The 19,813-nt window shown below is 43.2% G+C and overlaps 1 protein-coding gene across 2 annotated transcripts in view; it reads left to right on the top strand.

Moving 5' to 3' along the window:
* Positions 1-19,813, top strand: part of Ccbe1 (collagen and calcium binding EGF domains 1) — a 225,404-nt gene that overhangs the window by 169,351 nt on the left and 36,240 nt on the right. For both annotated transcript variants that reach the window (XM_041639319.1, XM_041639320.1), the window contains exon 3: positions 17,959-18,011. In XM_041639319.1, coding sequence (XP_041495253.1) covers positions 17,959-18,011 — 53 coding nt within the window. The remainder of the gene's footprint in view (positions 1-17,958; positions 18,012-19,813) is intronic.

Here is a 19,813-nt window from a genome sequence, read left to right on the forward strand (position 1 = left end):
TCAAGTTTAGGATAAGCACTTGATAGCATAGCTAATCCAGTGCATGGCATCAGGCCCAGCAAGAGCCCCGCTTATCCTTCGGGGCTATCTCCGGGTTTCATGTTTAGTTTGAAGATGTCATCATGTGGAACCCTCAGAAAATGAAGAGGGACTTAGCTGCCAAGCCATTGTTTTCAGCTGCGGGGAGTTTGAACATGTCCCAGAGTTCTCTGCTTTCCCACTTCTCCTTCCATCCTGCTGGCCAGCTGCCAGGCATTATCAGGATAATCTGGCATTTTTCATACAACATCGAGAGTTGGCAGAATGCAGAGCGGCTCTCACTATGCCAATGTAGCCCTCTCGTTCTGCAATGAGGAAATGGCCCGGAGAAGTGCGTCGGCCTCCCAGTGTCCCAGGAGGCATTCCTGCTACAGCAAGCAGGGAGCCCAGGGCTTCACTTCCCTAACCGTGACCTTTCTGCTGTGATTTGCTACATAACTTTTACACAGCCACAATGCCGCAGACAGCAAGTGCTGTAGTGGTGTAAGAGGGGAGGATGCCACAGTTTTTCATGGCTTAGAGAACGAAAGAAGACCTCAGAGTGGGTCTTCTTTCAGAGTGGAGGGGCAGGAGGGTTTAGCCTCCAGCAGGTTGTCATTGGAGAGAACTTCCCCTGGAGTTTGCCTAAGGGTACTTCTAAAACACGCCTGCTTTAATTTGCTAATCAACATAATTGAGACTCCCAGTCTTTAAGTAAGTGAGGAAAGGAATAGTAAAACCCTTAATTAAGAAAATTGTTTTCAGGCTAAGAAAAAAAGTAGATATTCTCGGGTCAGATACTGCTATCAATAATGGCTGAGTTCTGCTGAGGAAAATACTTTTTATAAAACTAGATTACAAAAGTCAAGAAAACATGCATAGAGCTAGAATCTAATTACTTAAATCTAGTTTCTTGGAATTAGTCCAGAAAGCCATAAAAGCCAAGAATTCTAGTATAGAATTATTTAGGTCAGTTACAGCAAGGCCCTATACATATATATTTTGTTGTCAAAAACTCAATGATCTTGGTAATTTTTTTCCACCCGTGGGATCTTGCTTAGTCAGAGAGTAAAGGGCTTGGGTGTCTAAGATACGTTTAGTACTTACTTCTGCCAGGTCCGGAGGAAGATGCTGAGATGAACACAAAGAGACCCATGCCTTCTAAAAGCCTATGGCCCACATTGGCAGATGAATGTGTCAACCAAAGATACCTGAAGGAGGAAAGAGAAAATGTTTTACAGAGGGCATCTCTGGCTTGGACCAGCAAATAGACAGTAGGGGGTGGGGATGAGGCCCTCCGGCCAATAGGGAGCTATCGTTGGGGTAATTGATGTGACTGCATCAAAGCAAGGGATGACGGAGAAAAGCCCGAAGGAGTGGAGTGGGCCACTTCCACTCTGTAAGAGATTCCAATGTGACTTTTGGACAATGGGAGTGGAAAGATTATATTGCATAGGGTGTGTGCATATGCGTGCACGCGTGTGTATGCGTGTATGCATGTGTGTGCGTGTAAAATGTTTGCACTTGACAAAGTAGAGACTAAGCCTGGCAGAAGGAAGATCAATTAAGAGGCTCTGGAAAGGGAGATTTTAAGGACTGTACTGAGAAAACCAGTAGCAGAGATGGTGGAAGGCGGCAGAATCACGTCCAGATGTCAGTGCCAGCATAGAAGGTTTATGTTATAGGATAATATAGGCTTTGGAGTCAGATACCTGGGCATAATTCCAATCCAGTCACTTGCTGGTTACATGAGCTGGCCAAGGTGCTCAACCTCTACAAACCTCGGTTTCCTGCTGGAATGCCCTTCCACGGCACTATCCTACTGCCTGGTGTACTGACAGCGAGAGTGAGCTCATAGCCCTCACTCAGGGAAGAACAAAACTGTCTCCCCAGGTACCCTGACTTCCAAGTTTTCTTTCTGGTGCCCTTATTGCCAGTGACACTTGATGGTATGTGTGTGGGAACTCAATTTCCATTCATGCTGTTCAGATTTACCATGTCACTGCTACCATCTGTACCGACAGCTGAGTGGATGGTGTCACCGCTTCGCCATAAGCTGGTCCCTCAACGGAATAGGCACAACCCATTTCCTACAGAGAGGGAAAGCAGGGCAGGGCATTAGCCTGAAGGAACCTGGAGCCCGTCTATATGAGACAGCCTCTCGTTTTGCTGCCTTTGCAGAACTGTTTGGAGGTCTCTGTCCCTTCGTAAGGGAATTTGTTATTTCACGGGGGACGTAGAATGTTATGTGTCCTCTGATGGAAGAGACAGCTTGAAACTGGAATGGCTTCAGCAGCCCTTCCTCCCTGCCAGAGAGTTAAGACTGTTTGATTTCGGCATCCTAGCAACCAAATCACCACCAGTAGACCAGCATGGCGTTTGTATAGCTCCTCTCTGGCACGCCTTCCCTTTCAAAAATGGAATTTATGGCTTTGTCCCTAATGGGCCTTTCACCCCCTCCCCTAGAGGAAATTCAACCCACAATGCCAAGTCATGTAAGCTGAAGAATTCCAAGGCTGCGAGTCCAGTTCAAGTGCACGGGGCATGTGTTTGCCGCTGCCAACTGCCCTCTGGCTCCCCTTTGTTTAGATAAATAATTGGAAGTGTGCCATTTACAAGGCTGGAGCCCGAGAGCCACACGAAGGAATCTGGCTGAAGCCCTCTTAATTGGAAGCAGGAGATAACCAGAGACACAGCACGTTGCTCTCTTGACATCTTAACTGCAGATAGGGCGATGGTTTGCTTGGAGCTGTTGGTTGCCTGAATCCCAGGGTAACCCTGGTCAGACTCTTACCTGTTATAAAAGCAAACCACCTTCCTGGGTCCCACAGGGAGTTGCCAAGAGTGTAAGATACTGATATGGAGCACAGCTGGGGTCAGGCTGGGGCTGAAGAAAGCACTACACAAGGCCTGGAGTCTAAAGCATCATAGCCCAGCTCTCAGTGTTGGGTAGCTTAAGAAATGCTTGTTCCAGCCCAGAGAGTGCTCACAGCGACATCTCAGAGCTAATTCACAAAGAGGAAAATGGCCATTTCACAGGTCTGTGAGGCTCTGCAAGGTGACATTCTGCTGAGTCCAGAGGCTTAGTATGTGACCCTTCAACACAATTTCAAAACAGAACCTGATTCTGGTTGGCTTCATTAGGGCATCCTTGGGCCTATGTGTGGTCTAGGTGGTCCTTAGCATAGTGTTATGACTTTTCCTGTGAATTATCTGTTCACTCCAGTAGCCTCCAGTGGGGGTGGAGGTGGGGCCTAAGCCCTGACTTATAGAACTAACTCATGTAGGAATGGTCCATGGATTTCTCTCTCTCTCTCTCTCTCTCTCTCTCTCTCTCTCTCTCTCTCTCACACACACACACACACACACACACACACACACACACACACACACACTGATAGTCTTTTCCATGCTTGTCTGAAGGTCTTGCTTCAAAAGGGAAGTCTCTAACACAACCATGGCTCCTTTAAAAGGCTTTTGTTTGTTGTATGTACCTGGACCCACACTGCCCAGCAGACTTTCAGCCCCCAAGGGTTCTCAGGATGTTTCCAGTGTTGAAGTGGCACCTCAGGCACAACGGACCACTGTTCATGTGACAGAGGAACGGTGTTTAATCACACAGCAGAATGTGCCTCTCCTGCCTGCCCACAAACATCACTGCCACACAATGTTTGAGACTGGAATGGGGGCAGTGTGCTGAAAACCTCAGTATTTGGCATTCTTCATCTTATTATAGTGCCCAGAGCATAAGTTATGCCCCTGAGTTGGAACCATCCTATTAACTGATAATGTAAAGTTTTGGTTATTCTAGTGTCTATTTCTCTCCATCGACTCTTGCCTGGTTGTTTCTTAGCATTTAATGATGGGCATGTCTATCAGTGGGCTTGTTGGCACTGTTTGGAATTCAAGGGTGAAGACTGAGCCCATCATGGTCGGTTTCCAAGGCTACACATGTCTTTGAATCATCAATCACATGGCACCATTTGCTCTTTGTTTTAAATGCCATACGTAGGTTGGGAAAGCAACATTGTTCTCGCCAAGGTTAGGGGTCACTTGGCCATAGGATACCCCAGAAGACCAGATGGAAAAGCATTTCAGATATCTAGGGGAGGCAAGATGCTAAGAATACAAAACTGGCCAACTCTGTTAAGCAAACCCGTTGTTTACTAGTGATAGTGTTCCTTTTCCCACGGAGCCCACAGGAGTATTGCTTTGGCTGGAGACAGCTGCAGGGGAGGCCAAGTAGAAGACAGAATAACAAGGCATTGCCAGTGAACACGCATGGAAGTTCTGCATTAGGAATAAAGGAACTTCCGCATTGCCTAAAGCAGGCTCGCGTTTCCGAAGCATGTTCTCTGACTCTTCTCCTTGCTTGGCTTTGCTTGGTACAGATGGGATCTTGTTTTGATTATGGACTCCAAGACTTTCTCAAGGCCATGCGTAAATAATTCACTAATGCTATAAAACACCTGGACACCCAACAGATCTTAGTAGAACTGAAGTTTCTGTATGCTCAGGGAGGCTTCTGTCTGAACTTTCGGTGTGACTTCTGTCCACGATTAAAAAAAAAAAGTAGATAAAACATAACTCACTGAAGCCCACCTGGACTGAATCCCCATTTCAAAAGACCTTTTACAGCTACTTCTCCGAACGGGGTCTTTTATATGTTACTAGGCTAGCTGGAAAAGAGCACAATCTTAGTGGCAAGTGACAGGGATGAGATGAATGACAGGAACGAAGGGAGTTTGGGTCAGGATACCAGGAGAGAGGCATTCTTCAGCCCGACTGCTCTGATCTCTCTCGCCTATACCAGGTTCTTCTCTTCCTCACCCCTTCTCTTGGGACGTTGGCTCCTTCTGCCCACTTGGGACCCCTTTTCCACTGCCTGAGCTCAGCTCTGCTTCTGGAACTGTCTATCCCAGGCGGTGCTGTATGCGTGGCAAAGGAGTCAGCCGGCCCTATCCTTTGAGAACTGTCGGATCGGGTGTGTTTCGGCATCTTGAGCATTTTCTGATCTTTAAGGTTTATGTTGATAAATATTTATGATGTTGTCCATTGTATAGGATCTTTCTGCATTTCTCTGAGGTATCTATCGGTGGCCTGATCTTCTCTCCAGTCACCCCTGTGTGTGTGGTTGTGTGTATGTGTGTGATTGTGTGTGTGTGGTTGTGTGTGTGTCTACGTGTATGTACATGTACACATACAGGTGCATGTGTATATGCATGCATTTGGAGACCTCAGGAACTGTCCACTTTAGTTTTCTCATTAATAAATTTTGTTCTTTGATAATTTCATACATGTAGATAATAGATTTTGTTTCCCCCCATGCCCTCTCTTATCTTCCTGCCCCCTGTGCCAGCCCCATTTCTTCCCTACAAATCTCTCTCAGTATTCATGACTCTTTGTTTTCTGTCCCACTGAGTTAACCTTGACTGTCTCTTTGGCTGTGAGTTTCACGTTATCCAATAAAGACTGGTAGAATCATTGGTTGGTACCCAACCGGATACTATGTCTTTCTGTCTCTTAGGATCTGTTCGCTGCTGTTAGTTAGTTGTACCCACTGTTCAACAGTAACTGGTAGGACCCTATGAGCCTCTCCTTCATCCACAGCTGACTGCTGGCCAAGCCAGTCTTAAAAATTCCCTATAGCCATGATGGCACACAACACCGCCAATTTTACTTGTTAATGGGCTTGATTCAGTCAGCAGTCCTAAGAATAGATGTTATTATGAACAGGAGTACAGCATAAATGTCCTGAGGCGGCTTTGTAGCCTTGATAAAGTAGCCTCCTTGCCAAACCGCCCTAAATTCTGGGGCCAGCTGCATCACTGTAACATCGGACGGCTTGCCTGCAGTATGTCAGCTCCAATTCTTCATCAAAGACAGCAGCGTGGATGGTATTCACCCCAGATAAAGTGGAATGTTCTTCTCCCCATGGGGCAGAAGATGGTAGAGCGATCCATTTGTCAGTGTTTCCTACAAGGAGCCTTGCTGAGGCTATACCATTGCCAGGCAACTTTGAGTCAGTCCTTCACCTTTGCCAGTCCTTCATTCCTTTTATTCTCTGTAACACGGAAAATGGAGGAAGGAAGGAAAAGTGAGAGCCCACAGGAGACCAGGAGAGATAAAATGAGGGGTGGGGGGAGGAGAGGAAGAGGAGAGAAAGCCATCAAGTCTCTTTTTATAAATAGTATCTAAGGTTGTTTCCAAAATAAAGAATTCCAGCCAACTTTAACTCGGTGAGAACAGACAGAGCATCTGTGACTGTTCAGACACTGGGATGAGTGCTTGGCACAGTTGGGAGCATCCATCCGGGACCATTCAGACAGGGGGACGAGTGCTTGGCACAGTTGGGATTCAGTCTCTGCCCTCTTAGGGCTCATGGAGGCCAGAAAGGTGGTAGGTAAAGCACTCACTAGAAGCCTACTGTCCTGCTTAGCTTTCCATTTCTGTGATTAAACACCATGACCAGAAGCTACAAAGGCAGAGGAGGGTTTATTTGTCTTATATATTCCAGATACAGTCCATCCCTGAAGGAAGTCAAAGGAAGAAACCTGGAGGCAGGAACTCAGAGTCCCTGGAGGAACACTGTGTAGGGGCTTATTAATCATGACTTGCTCAGCTTTCTTATATAACTTAAGACTACCAGCCTAGGGGTAACACCACCCACAGTGGGCTGGATCCTTCCACATCAAAAGTTAATCAAGGTAATGCCACCCTGGCTTCCCTATGGGCCAATCTGGTGGAGGGGTCATTTTCTCAATGGACATTCCCTCTTCCCAGATGACATTAGCTTGTAGTCATGTGGCCGCCAATATATATATAGTGTGTGTGTGTGTGTGTGTGTGTGTGTGTGTATGTGTGTGTAATTATCACAGCTACCTACCTCCAAAACTGACTCAGAAAAGACAAGGGCTGTCCCCTCCCTTCTTAATAAATTATGCACCAACTTTCATGGAATCTGGATTCTTTTAGAAGTGGAAAGGTACTGTATGTTTATACAGCGATGGTGGAAATGTAAACTAGTCCAGCTAATACAGAAATCAGTACCAACGTTTCTCCACTAATCCAATACAGTGGTCAATATACTGCTGGCTTCAACAGGAACGGCTGAGAAACTACTGAGTTCAAGCAAACTAGTAGTGAGGCTGGTGGTTAGTGTGTTACCCTGATTGCCATGTACAGCCTCTGCCATGGATCCTGGCATGCCATTCTGAGGTGGCCATAATGACAACATACCTGTGTTTCTCTGGCTCCTGAAATGGAGTGTATGCCCTTCCTGAGTTCTGACTTCCATGATGCTTGTGTTTCTGTCTGCTGTCATCCCTAGAGACACACAGTGATTGTCACCGAGGACCAATTCCCAATCGTATCATCTCTTTGTCGCCTGTGCTACTTGTTCATGGCAAGGGCGGCCTCTGGTCTCCAGAAGCTTTCGTTCTTATCCCAACTCAGCTAGTGATAGGGGCTATAGGCCTGCTTTCACAACTGTAAGGAACGGTTGTGGGATTTAAATAATCCATGGAAAAATCCATAGGGTGCCATATAGTAAGATCTCAATGAAGTGTTGGTTGAGTTAATTGAACACTTTGAGTTTTGGAATGCTCTTCAATTTTTGAAAAGAAATTGAAATTTTACTTTTATGTCTATGAGTGCCTGGATGTGTGTCTGTGTATCATGTGCATACAGTGCCTGAGGAAGCCAGAAGAGGGCGTCAGATTCCCTGAACTGGCGTTTATAGGCCTCTGTGAGCAAAGCCATGTGGGTTCTAGAAACTGAGCCCAGGTCCTCTGGAAAAGTAGCCAGAGGACTGCTTAACTCTTAACTGCTGAGCCATCTCTTTAGCCCCTACTCTTCAATGTTTGACTCCGATACTGAGTTATTGGTTAGAAAGTTCAGACTTTGAGTTAAATAAGTGTCTGCTCCCATGTGTAATTTGAAAGGAGAAATCCTGCTTTGGGATGAAATCCTCCCTCCAGTGGCTTCGACCTAACTTAACGTCAGATGCCTTTTGTTTTCCTGCAGAGTTGTACACATGTGTGATATAGGACATGGCATGTCACAGCGACCTAACCTACAAAATGAGGTCTTGATCTGTCCTCTTTTCAGACTTCCTCATTCCCAAGTGACCAACTCGTGGGCAGCAGCTTGAATGAGCAAATTGTGTCTGCACATTCTTGTGCTGAGATCTATGTGGAAATGCCCCATTTAGGTGGAAAAGTACGGAAAAGGGGCGTGGGCGCCAAGGGAACTCAACCCTCTGTGTGATGAAAGGAAAGAGCGTAGCCTCGTCAAAGCTGAGCATCATTCAGGTTTGGGTTAACTTACAAGGAAGGCTCCAGACATTGGCATTTCAAGGATCAGCAGTTTGTTAGGTTCAAGGGCCCCATGCAATTTATTTCTGGAGCAAAACAAAGGCTGCGTGTTCTTTGGGCCCTTTCTGCTTACGGACCTTGCATTTTCGGTAGCCTTTCTCTCGCGGATCCAATTTGTTCTGTCATTTTGGCTTTGAATGTGTGTTATGTCCCAGGAACCAAAACCAAAAATAATAAATTACACAAGATGATTTTTTTCCTCCTGCACAACACTGTCAGGTGTCCTTGGCTCTCTTGATAACTGCTCAGTCTTGGAGTCAGCTCCCTTGGGTATTATTTACCCACCACCCAATGTAAATTCTCTCGCTGTAATAAAATATCTAACAAAATCAGGCTTCCAACTGACAGCTTACAAACCTAGCTGGAATTTGGATTTCTGTCCCTGTAGAAAGGGGTTATGGTAGAACTTGACCACACTGATTCCATTCATTGGTTGAATAGGATCAAGCCCTGTTTTTCCTTTCACTTAGAATAACGTCTTCAAAGTTTATCCACGTTATACTATGTTGGGATATGTTTGTTAAGACTGAATGATTCTCCTGCCCCCTTCTCCCTCCCTCCTTTTCTTTCTATTTCTCCCTCCTTCTCTCTGTCTCTGTGTCTCTGTCTCTGTCTCTGTCTCTGTCTCTGTCTCTCTCTCTCTCTCTCTCTCTCTCTCTGTGTGTGTGTGTGTGTGTGTGTGACAGTTTGTTTATCTTCTCATCAGTGGCTATCCAGGTTCATATCTTTGGGACATTGGGACTGACAATGCCATGAGCACTGATGTACAATATCTGCTTGGAGTGAGTGCTTCCTGTCCTGAAGAGGCATGGCTAGGACCTAAGGTGACTCTGTTTACTTTCCTTAGAAGCCACTGTAGCATTGTCCTTGTTTGATCTTGACCATTAGCTGTGCACATACCACCAAGTTCATTACAATTCTCATATTTTTGTTGGCAAGACTTGTAATAATAAGCTTAACAAAATAGACGTGTAGATGGGGAAGTTGGGGCATTTCTTGGTTTTGTTTTGAGTTTGTGCTTAAGGGTTGCAGTATGAAATACAGGCCTATGACATTGGCTTGGGAGCAGCACTCGCTGGTCAAATCCTGTTCAAAGGCAGAACCAAGCACGCCCAGATGGGAAGTGAATCATTTTACTTGCTTCTGTTCTCAGGGCTTTGGTGTGAAAGGAATTGTGGTTGCCCATAAAGTTAGGCACAGGGCAGTAAAGATTTCAGCAGAAGGAAAAGTTTAGAAGGGGAAAGGAAAACATTCCTCGCTGGAGGGAACTTTACGGAGAAATTCAGACCCACTTGAAAACACAGATCCCTTAAAAATGAGCCCCAAGGGGCCCCCATCCACGCACTCCCTGGAAGAGGCTGTTTGGATGCTTTCTTCTCAGGCAAACTGCAGCCTGGTTAGCAGGAGGACCATAAATTATGCAAACTCTTGTGTTTTTGCTTTTTGTGTGTGTATTTAAGTTTTGTTGTGGTTTTGGTTTGGGTTGTTGATTTGTTTTTTGCTTTGCTTTGCTTTTTTTTTTTTGTCTGTTTTGTTTTGGGGCTCACCTGTCTTCATCTAGGACAGACCTATGAAGAAGTCCTAGCTCTGTTGCCATTTGGAGCCATTTCAGTGTGGCCCTCACCTTGGAGGGAAATTGTAGGCTAAGGGAGTTCTTTAACACTTGGAAATCCTAGGCCTGGACAGTGTCATCTACTGATGGGACTTTCCACTGGCTCTCTGCTTTACTGCCCCAGAGTCTTGAACGTCTGGATCTAGATTCCCAAACCAGATATGCTTCTCCCAGGACATCTAGCCTGGGATTTGGGAGGAAGAGGAATAAGACTCCGAAGACTGTCAGCTCACCTTGCCTGTCTTTGGGCCTCAATTGTCTTCCATAGCTGGTGTGAGCCTTGTAAATCTTGCTGTGGTTCGATGGAGTGGGTGATGTTTCTCTGTTGGAACCACGTGGGTTAGAAAGTATCCCACTGCCCACCGTCAGTCTCATCCTTTCCTCAGTTAGATCATCTCTGCACTGTGCTGTGGAGAGATAATGGTCTCCAAAGTCCTTGGGATGTGGAGTTGCAGGTTCACTTCTTATTATTACTTGGGGTTAATTTGTGACAGAACAGGGTGGAGGGATCGAGTTGTCCTTTGCTACCAAAATGAAATCAGAAGTTTCTTTCTCCCACACCATTTGGTTTTGGAAGAAGAAATGTGTCCACCTTTAAGAACTGGCAGAAAGGTCTGCCACCAATACCCAGAGGTACTCACTACCTGGGAACCTGCTGGCTATAAGTCCTGGGAATCAAGTAGGTGATCTTCATTCTCTTTCCTGCCTGATAGCCACAGTTCCCCAGTCTCCTCCCCAGCCCTGGAGCAGACCACCTGAAGGGCCTGTCTTCCTTCTCTGTCTCTATTTCCTGAGGAATCCTTAGAATCTAAGGACAGTCTAGAGAAGCATAAGTATATACTTTAAAATCCTGTACTCCACCAAATTGGAAGCCCTAAATGAAGTGGGTAAATACCTTGATATATATCACCTAAAGGGTTGAATCAAGATCAGATAAGCAGATTAAACAGATTTATAACCCTTCAGAAACAATAATTAAAAGACAAAAAAAAAAAGCCCAGTAGGATTCAGCACAGGATTCTTCCAGACTTTCTAAAAGGAGTTAATGCCAGTGCTCTGAAATTTTTCCACAAAATAGAAAAAGAAAGAACATTGCCAATTCCTTTTATGAGGCTACAATTACCCTGATAACTCAACCACATAAAGACCCAACAGAGAAAGAAAATCACGGAGCAATTTTCCTTATTAACACAGATGAAAAAAATCTCAATAAAATAATTACAAACTGAATCCAAGAACACATCAAAAAGATCATCTACCATGACCAAATAGACTTCATCCCAGAAATGCAGGGGTGACTCAACATATGTAAATCCATTAAGGTGATTAAATATATAAACATACTGAGAGACATAACCACATGATCATCTCATTAAAGGCAGAAAAGGCCTTTGACAAAATTCAATATTCCTTCATGATAAAAGTCCTTGAGAGACTAGGAATATAAGGGACATACGTAGGCATAATAAAAGCAGTTTATAGCAAGCCCAGAGTCAACATCGATTTAAATGGAGAAAATCTCAAAGCATTTCCCACTAAAATCAGGAACAAGAAAAGGTTGTCCACTCTCTATATACTTATTCAATACAGGGCTTGAAGTCTTTGCTACATCTATAAGACAACTGGAGTAGATCAAGGGAATACAAAAAGGAATGGAAGAAACCTAAGTATCTTTATTTGCAGATGATATGATTATATACCTAAATGACCCTAAAAACTCCACTGGGAAGCTTCTACAGCTAAGTAGTAGAATATAAAATTAACCCAAAAAGTCATAACTACTGTAAGCAAATGAAAAACTGACTGAGAAGTCATGGAAACAACACCTTTCACAATAGCATCAACCAATAAATAAAATACCATGGGGTAATTTTAGGCAAGTGAAAGACTTGTACAATAAAATCTTTAAGATATTAAGAAGCACCAATGAGTTGAAAGATGCCAAGGAAATAATGCACAACAGGACAGGCACACATATGAACTCATAGAGACTGTGGCAGCATTCACAGGGCCTACATGGGTCTAAGTCAGATGGGGCCCAGGGCTAAGAGGGAAAGTAGACACAAGCCACCATCCCTAACTCAGACTATATCTCCAACTGATAACCACTCACAAAGGAAAAATTAGTTTTCTCTAATGAAGTCACACTTGGTATTCAAGCTGAATCTTGACCCCATGACCAGCAGAAGATGGTCAACACAAAACAAACTCCGTGGTATTTTTAGAGGTTTTTTTTTTTAATTTTTTTTTAGCAATTCAGATCTTTTGCTTATGTTTTATGGTTTCTGATTTTGTGTCTGTGGGTTTTTGCTTGTGTGTACAAATGTGTATATCTCAGCATCTGTGTGTGTTTCTTGTGCTTTTTTCTTGTCTCTCGATTTCTCTGTTTTATTTTCCCCATTCTGGTTGGTTTTTATTTTGTCTTATTATTGTTGTTGTGTTGTTATTTAGATGCCAGTTTGTGTTCTAATGAGAGGAGATGGAGGGGGGAGAGCCACAATCAGAATATATTGTATGAAAGAAAATCTATTTCCAATTTAAAAAGTGGGAGAAAGATGAGCTTCAGGTGAGAGCAGCCGAGAGAAATTGCCTTTGCTGTTTTCTTATTGTATTGCTTAAGCTGCACCCTAAACACTTTTTGGCTCCCAAGCCCAGACCTGTGCCAGCCACCTTCGTGATACTGTGCACAGTCTCTGCAGTAGTCCCCTGAGGCCAATAACGTGTATCCACGTTTTCCCACAGGAAAGCTGAAACCCAGCAAGTACAGGAAGCAAGCCCGAAGTTCCATCCTTAGCTCATTAAACACCAGAGCCAGAACTGTAAAGTCAATATTCCCGGACCCCAGACTAGTTCTGCATTGACTAAGTAAAGCCTGGTACTGAGGACTATAAAATAGCCAAAAACATCCATCTCTCAATAAGTATAAAATTTGTGTATCTGGTACGTGAGTAGGGAAGTTATATAAGAGAAAACCCAGGCAGATCTTGGGGAAACTACAGTAAGGGTTTACATATTTGTCTACTGCCTCAACTGACTCTCAAGGTCCTTCTGGTCCTCTGATTCTTGGATTTTGCTAAAAGTTCTAGTCCAATGTAATGACCAGCAAACAGCCTGATGGCCTTATCTTCACTTATCTTCATCTTGTAATTTCATTTTTCCCTTTCAAATGTATGAGTGTGTGCGTGTGCACACACTCCTGACTGATGGGCTATCATTCTGGCTGTATAGATTTTACTTACAATTTTATGCATGTGCTAACTCCCAGTGACACCCAGGGGAGCCATCTTTAGACCGTCTTGATTAGCAGATGTTGCCCTTGCTATGTAATAACAATCTAATCACCACTTCCCCTTGCCAAGAAATGAGAAAAGCATCCTCGTTTGGAAAGCAGCTCTAACACATGAAATGGATTAAGAAGGGCTGTCTCCCCAGAGTCCCTGCAAGCATTCCTCATCGTAGTTTGTTTTTCTTAACGATAAAAACTGCACAGTGGTGTTTGGAGTTCGTTCTAACAAGCGCCTGGCTTGCATGACAAGATTTTACTTGGGCTGCCTCAACTTTTTTACATGTAAATTATGTTGTAAGAAATCTTGGGCATGGGATGATGTGTGTAGCCCATGTTTAATTTTCCTCTATTTGAGAATATTTCACTTATTTTTTAAATGGCAAACTATGATTGGTGGGTAGTTAACATGCAAAATAATGTTAAGTTCCCAGGAACTCTGGGAAATGTAGGAAGGTGGCTCACATCTGAGCACCTCTTCTCTGGAACAGAGAGCTGGATGGACTCAGTTAAGAAAAACTCAAAAGTGCATGCTAGTTCTTAGTTAAGCTGGTGCGGAAGTGGCCCATGTTCATCCTGGGACTCGGCACTTTCCTCGAGCCTTCTGAAACATACCAGATCACTTGGACATCATTTCATCTTGTAAAAGGTTATCCAAGAAAAAGTCCAGATTACAGTGTCCATCTGTCACCCTGGCACTGAGGGGCAGAGACATGAAGATGCCTGGAGGTCACTGGCCAGCTGTTTTGACCCAATCCATGAGCCCCAAGTTCTTTAAAACCCTAGTTTGTAAAGAAATACATGCATATATAAATTACAATCTTGACGTCGGCCTCTAGTCTCCATATATGTGTGTGTACGTACATACACATAACCACAAACCGCCTCCCTGCTTCTCTCAAAAGAAATAATGGAAGCAGAAAAAAACCTGTTTGCACAGTACAGAGCCTTTCAAATGGTCAAAACGTGGACAGTATCCAAGTGTAATATTGTGAATGAAGAGAGAGGCTGAGAGTGAGGATGGTACCGTTTATTAGGATCTTTCAAATGTCTTAGAGTATGTGAGGAGCTGTATCTATGCTGTAGCTCTTGCATACAAGTACACTAAAACCTCATGCTTAGATGCTGTTAGATCTGAGTATCAGAAACATATGTTTTCCCCTCCACCCAACCTACTCATGTGTCACTTCAGTGTCAAACAGCAAGCAGCTTTCTAAAGAGTGACTACACGTATCTCAGTTGGTAATAGCCATAAAGTTGTAATGAGCTTTCTATATGGCTGACATTCCTTTTGGTTGCAGGCATCTTGGACCGTTTTCTATGCTGTGGAAAACTAGGCTGAGTTTCAGCTCCATAGCAGTATCAAGGTGGATCTTCCGGTCATCACCATCAAAGTGTTCCACATGAGCTTCCCTCAGTGTGATATTTTAGTGGGAGATATCGGGAAATTATGTCTAATTATGTCTTTCAGATCGATACTGTAAACTATCACTGTGGAACACTTCTGGTGTTGACATAGATTTCTGTCCCACCCAGTCCCACAGCCATTCAGTCAAAGAAACACACAGAGGTAGTCAAAGAAACACACAGAGGTCTATGTTAATTATAAACTGGTTAGCCTATTAGTGCAGGCTTCTTGTTAACTCTTACATCTTAAATTAGCCCATAATTCTTGTCTGTTTAGTCACGTAGCTTGGTACCTTTTATCAGTGAGGCATTCTCATCTTGCTTCCTCTGTGTCTGGGTGACGACTGCAGACTGAGCCTTTCCTCTTTCCAGAATTCTCTGTTCTGGTTGCCCCACCTATACTTCTTGCCTGGCTACTGGCCAATCAGCATTTTATTAAACCAGTACAAGTGATCAATTTTTCCAGAGTACAAGTCCATTGTCCCACAGCATTCTGGCACAGTGGCCATTTGCTGTTTGTATAAAGTCCCACTTCCTTTAATGAATGAAAATCAAGGTAAGCTCTTCTTAGTTAGCTTCCACTACATCATGGCAAGGGTTACCACTTGAGCCAGTGGTCCTCAAGCACTCCTGAGTCAGTGATCTTCATGCTGCTTAAACCTGGGGGTAGTGTGTTAACTTGATGGAACTTCCTGGACAGTGGGGAGGGGTTATCACAAGCCTATGTTTTAGTATTGTGTCAGGATAGGGATTTAACTCTTCTCAGGGCCCCTCCCTGGGAAGGGCATAGTCACATGACCTTGCTATGGGGAAAAAAAAGAAATTCCTACTTCTAGTGTCAAGCTCTCTGTGCATGGTTCTGACAGGAGGTGACTCATGCAATGCTAGTCAATGGTAAAGTTGTTTGGCTGGTTGGGTGGGGAGTTTGTCTTCTAATAAAGTATACTGAAGAAGGAGTCAAGTTTATCTACTTTAGGAGGACAAGACAGGCAGAAAAAAATAGGCATAGAGAGTGAACTTTTATCTTTTTGCTCAAATCTGTTTCAAGACTATCTTGACACTATTTCTTTCCATGAGTGTGCATGTGTGTTTCACCTGCATCCTTCTCTGTATATCACATGAATGGTTGGTGCCTTTGGAGGCCAAAAAAAGAGCATTGGATCCCCTGAAACTGGAATTATGGGTTATGAGTTGCCATGTAGATGCTGATAATCAAACCCGGGTCCTCTGGAAGTGCAGCGATACTCTTTTCTCTAACCCACCATTGGTTTTCATAATGACAGCTGCCTTGTGTGCGTCTGCAGAGAGACAGTCACCACAGCTTGCCTCCTTGTGAGGGACACCACAGGAGAAAGTGAAATGAGATGCCACACTTAACCCAATTTCAGATTCTCTTGCAAATATGTTTTTGTATAACTTTTCATACATCTTACAAGTTGAAGAGAAGGCTTAGAGGTTAAGAGCATTGAGTGCTCTTCCAGAGGTCCTGAGTTCAATTCCCATCACTATCACCTGTAATAAGATCGGGTGCCCTCTTCTGGCCTGTAGGCATACACACAGGCAGGACACTGTGTGAATAATAAATAAGCTTTACAAAGATTTATAGAGTACACACTGAATAACATTTTGTAAGCCTTGTGTTTTTAGAAGAGATTTGCTAAGGTTTCTCCCACAAACAGTAATTCACTAGGCAGACAAATTATGCGAGTTGACTTGAGCAATATTATAGACTGTACAAATTATCTTTATTTTATTTTATTGAAAATAGACTTTTTCATACAATGTATTCTGGTTATCGTTTCCCTTCCCTCTACTCCTCCTATATCCTCCCTACCTCCCTTCCTCCCTACCTCCCTACCTACCCTCTCATCTGGATCCACCCCCTTTCTGCCTCTCCTTGGAAACAAACAGGTGTCTAATAAAGTAAAATAAATAAAAACAAACAAATTGTAATTAGACTAAACATCTAAACAAGAAAAAGCGACAAAGGAAAAGCACAATATGCATATAGACATGCATGTTCAGACACACATGTTCACGTACACAAGACATATAGACACACATGTTCACACACACAGGAATCACATTTTTAAAAAAAAACAAACCAGAAGCCATAATATATACACAAATGATCTATAGGTTAACAAAGCGGGGGGGGGGGGGGGCTGACAGTGTTATTTGACAAAGAACCGCCAAAGATGTCATGGAGTTTATTTTCTGTCAGTCAGGTTGAATAATTACTGTTTATAAGTTTACTAATTCACTATTTTTTTTAAAGATAGTGTCTCACTTTGTAGCCCAGGTTGTCCTTGAACTCATACAAGATCCAACTTCCTCAGCCTCCCAAGTCCTAGAGTTATGAGTGTGTGCCATCACACCCCATTGGTTAATTCAGTGTTCTTTCCTATGTCATCTCTCCATTTTGCTGTTAAATACATATGGCAGAAACTGTTTGGGATTTTGTGGGTTTCTTATAGTTTTAGAATTTTCATTTATTATAATAATTTTCTTTTATTTATTATTATTATTTGAGAAGGGAAAGGGGAGGGCGCATAACTCATCACACATGCAGAGGTCAAAGGACAACTTTCAGGAGTCTGTTCTCTCCTTCTACAGGGGCATTCAGGAATTGATCATCAGGCTATGTGGCAAATACTTTAACCCACTGAGCCACCCAGGTAGCCTTAGAACTTCCAATCATAAGAGTTTTCTGTTTCTTTGATGAAACTTTTTATTTTTTAATTGGTTACAAGCGTATTTTCCTTTGTGTCTTCGAGCCATGTATCTGACAGCTGGGAGTGGAGTCCCCGATGGTCTCTTCAGAGGGGGTCACATTTGTACAAGCATCTCCTAGCAGCCCTGTGCATCTCTGTGCTCTCTCAGAACTTAGACGCTCTCCTTGATTAGATGTACATTGGAAATGGGGGTGTGGTAGGTGGTAGCCCAGGACTCTCTCTATTCCTGTCTGTGGTCTTTCATTTATACACTAAAACTATATTGTTCTCCAGAGGCAATTAACCTACTTCATAGGACCCAGAGTGTTGGTTTCGTGTATTAGGTAGCAGATGCTGGTGTGTGGAAGATATGTGGTCATCTGATTTTAATATTTTTTCTTTTTAACCTCAGATTGTACCAAAAATACTCCATCTCTACTTTTCTCTGGGGTTTTTTGGACACATTATGTTATATAATATCAGTAACTATAAATAACCTTATTTTGAACCCAATATTACATCTAAGATGCTTTTTTGTTTGTCTCCTAGGAAAAAATGCTGCAAAGGATATAAATTTGTTCTTGGACAGTGTATTCCAGAAGGTACGTAATTTAATAGATGATTTTCATGACTAATGACTGTAGTAATATGAGCGGCGAGGCTGCGTCCCCAACACCCCAGCCGCCTGCTAGCTTATGCTCGAAATAACACACAAACTGTATTCATTTAAACACTGCTTGGCCCATTTCTATCTAGCCTCTTCTAAGATAACTCTCGCACCTGGACTAGCCCATTTCTAATATTCTATGTAGCACAGCTAGGTGTGCTTACCGGGAAGATTCTAGCCTACGTCCATCCTGGGTCGGAGCTTCATCACATGTGTCTGCCCAGGAGCCGGGAGCATGGCGTCTCTCTCTGAGGCGTCTGCTTCCGAGAGGAGAGCTGTGGAGTCTGAGCTCACTTCCTCTTCCTCCCAGCGTCCTGTTCTGTTTACTCCTCCCACCTATCTTCTAACCAATGAGGGCCAAGCAGTTTCTTTTTATTTAACCAATGGCCTTCCTCCATCAAATGACTAGTGGCTACAATGTTTGGGTACACATGGAATGTGTGTTAGCTATACATATATTATGTATGTCTAGTTATGGAAGTGATCATAATTTTTTTAATGATCGGATTCTAGGTGGTGTGCTCTGTGCGAATCACCAGTGTGCTCAGATTTTAAGTTCATGCTTAGCAAACTGGCATCACATGCACTAGTTGTAACATGATTCTCTTCATGAACTCTTTACCTGCTCTCCAGCATGAAACTTCAAGCTCCTTTAGAGGACTTTCAGCAATGCTAACCAAATACACAGTCCTTCCCTAAAATTAGAAAGGTTTCAGGCTTGGCCTGATCCTCTGGGCATATGATTCAGAGTAAAGAGACAGCAGGTAGATTACATTGGACAAGATGAACAGATTTTAATTATGTTTTAATGGGCTACTTAATAGGATCTTGGGCAAATCACATTTTAAGCCTTTCTTTTTTATAGGTAGGTTTTGGTACCAAGTTAAATGGGTTTAAAAAATTTTGCGTATATAGTTATATATGTGGCATTTAAGCTCACTATAAAAACACTGTGTTATGAGTGTGAGTATTTTTGTCACCAGTATTTTATAAGAGAGGAGACAGAAACGTAAAGACCCCGAGCTAAACCTGGGGATAGTGGCTTATGCCCAGATAGGCTGAGACAGAAATTCACCCCAAACTACAGCCAATCTGGGCTACATAACAAGACCCCATGTTAAAACAACAAAATCCCTCTACATTCATTAGTCCAATAAAAAAAATCTCTAAGATCTCACTGAGAATCAAGCTGAGAATCAAGCACCAAGCTGAGCAGGTGGGGAATATGGCTGCTCAATTAAAAAGGAAGAGCATGTGTGTGAAAGAGACAAGCCTTGTGGGCATTGATGAGACAAACTAGACCTTGTTGAGGGTCAAGAAGACTTGGCATTGACAACGTCACTTGAAAGCTATATAGAACAGTGGTTCTCAACCTTCCTAATGATATGACCCTTGAAGATGGCTCTTCATGTTGCAGAAACCCCCAGCCATAAAATCATTTTTTTTGCTACTTCATAACTGAAATTTTGCTACCGTTATGAGTCATAATGTAAATATCTCATATTTCTAAGGATCTTAGGCAATCCCCTGTGAAAGGGCTGTCCAACCTCCAAAGGTTGAGAACCACTGCTCTCGACTATCAATCCTACAACACTGAGGATAAATATGGAGTTTTTTATCCATATTTATTTCATTGGAGGTGTGGAGGTGAAAACTTGTGTGGAGATAAGAAGTGTACTATAACACAGAACAACAACAAAAAAAAAGAGTTTAGGCTTTCAAACTCTTCAAACTCAT

The sequence above is a fragment of the Microtus oregoni genome, unplaced genomic scaffold, assembly GCF_018167655.1.
Source record: "Microtus oregoni isolate MIOR12 unplaced genomic scaffold, Mior012 000057F_ref0000458, whole genome shotgun sequence".
NCBI lineage: Eukaryota > Metazoa > Chordata > Mammalia > Rodentia > Cricetidae > Microtus > Microtus oregoni.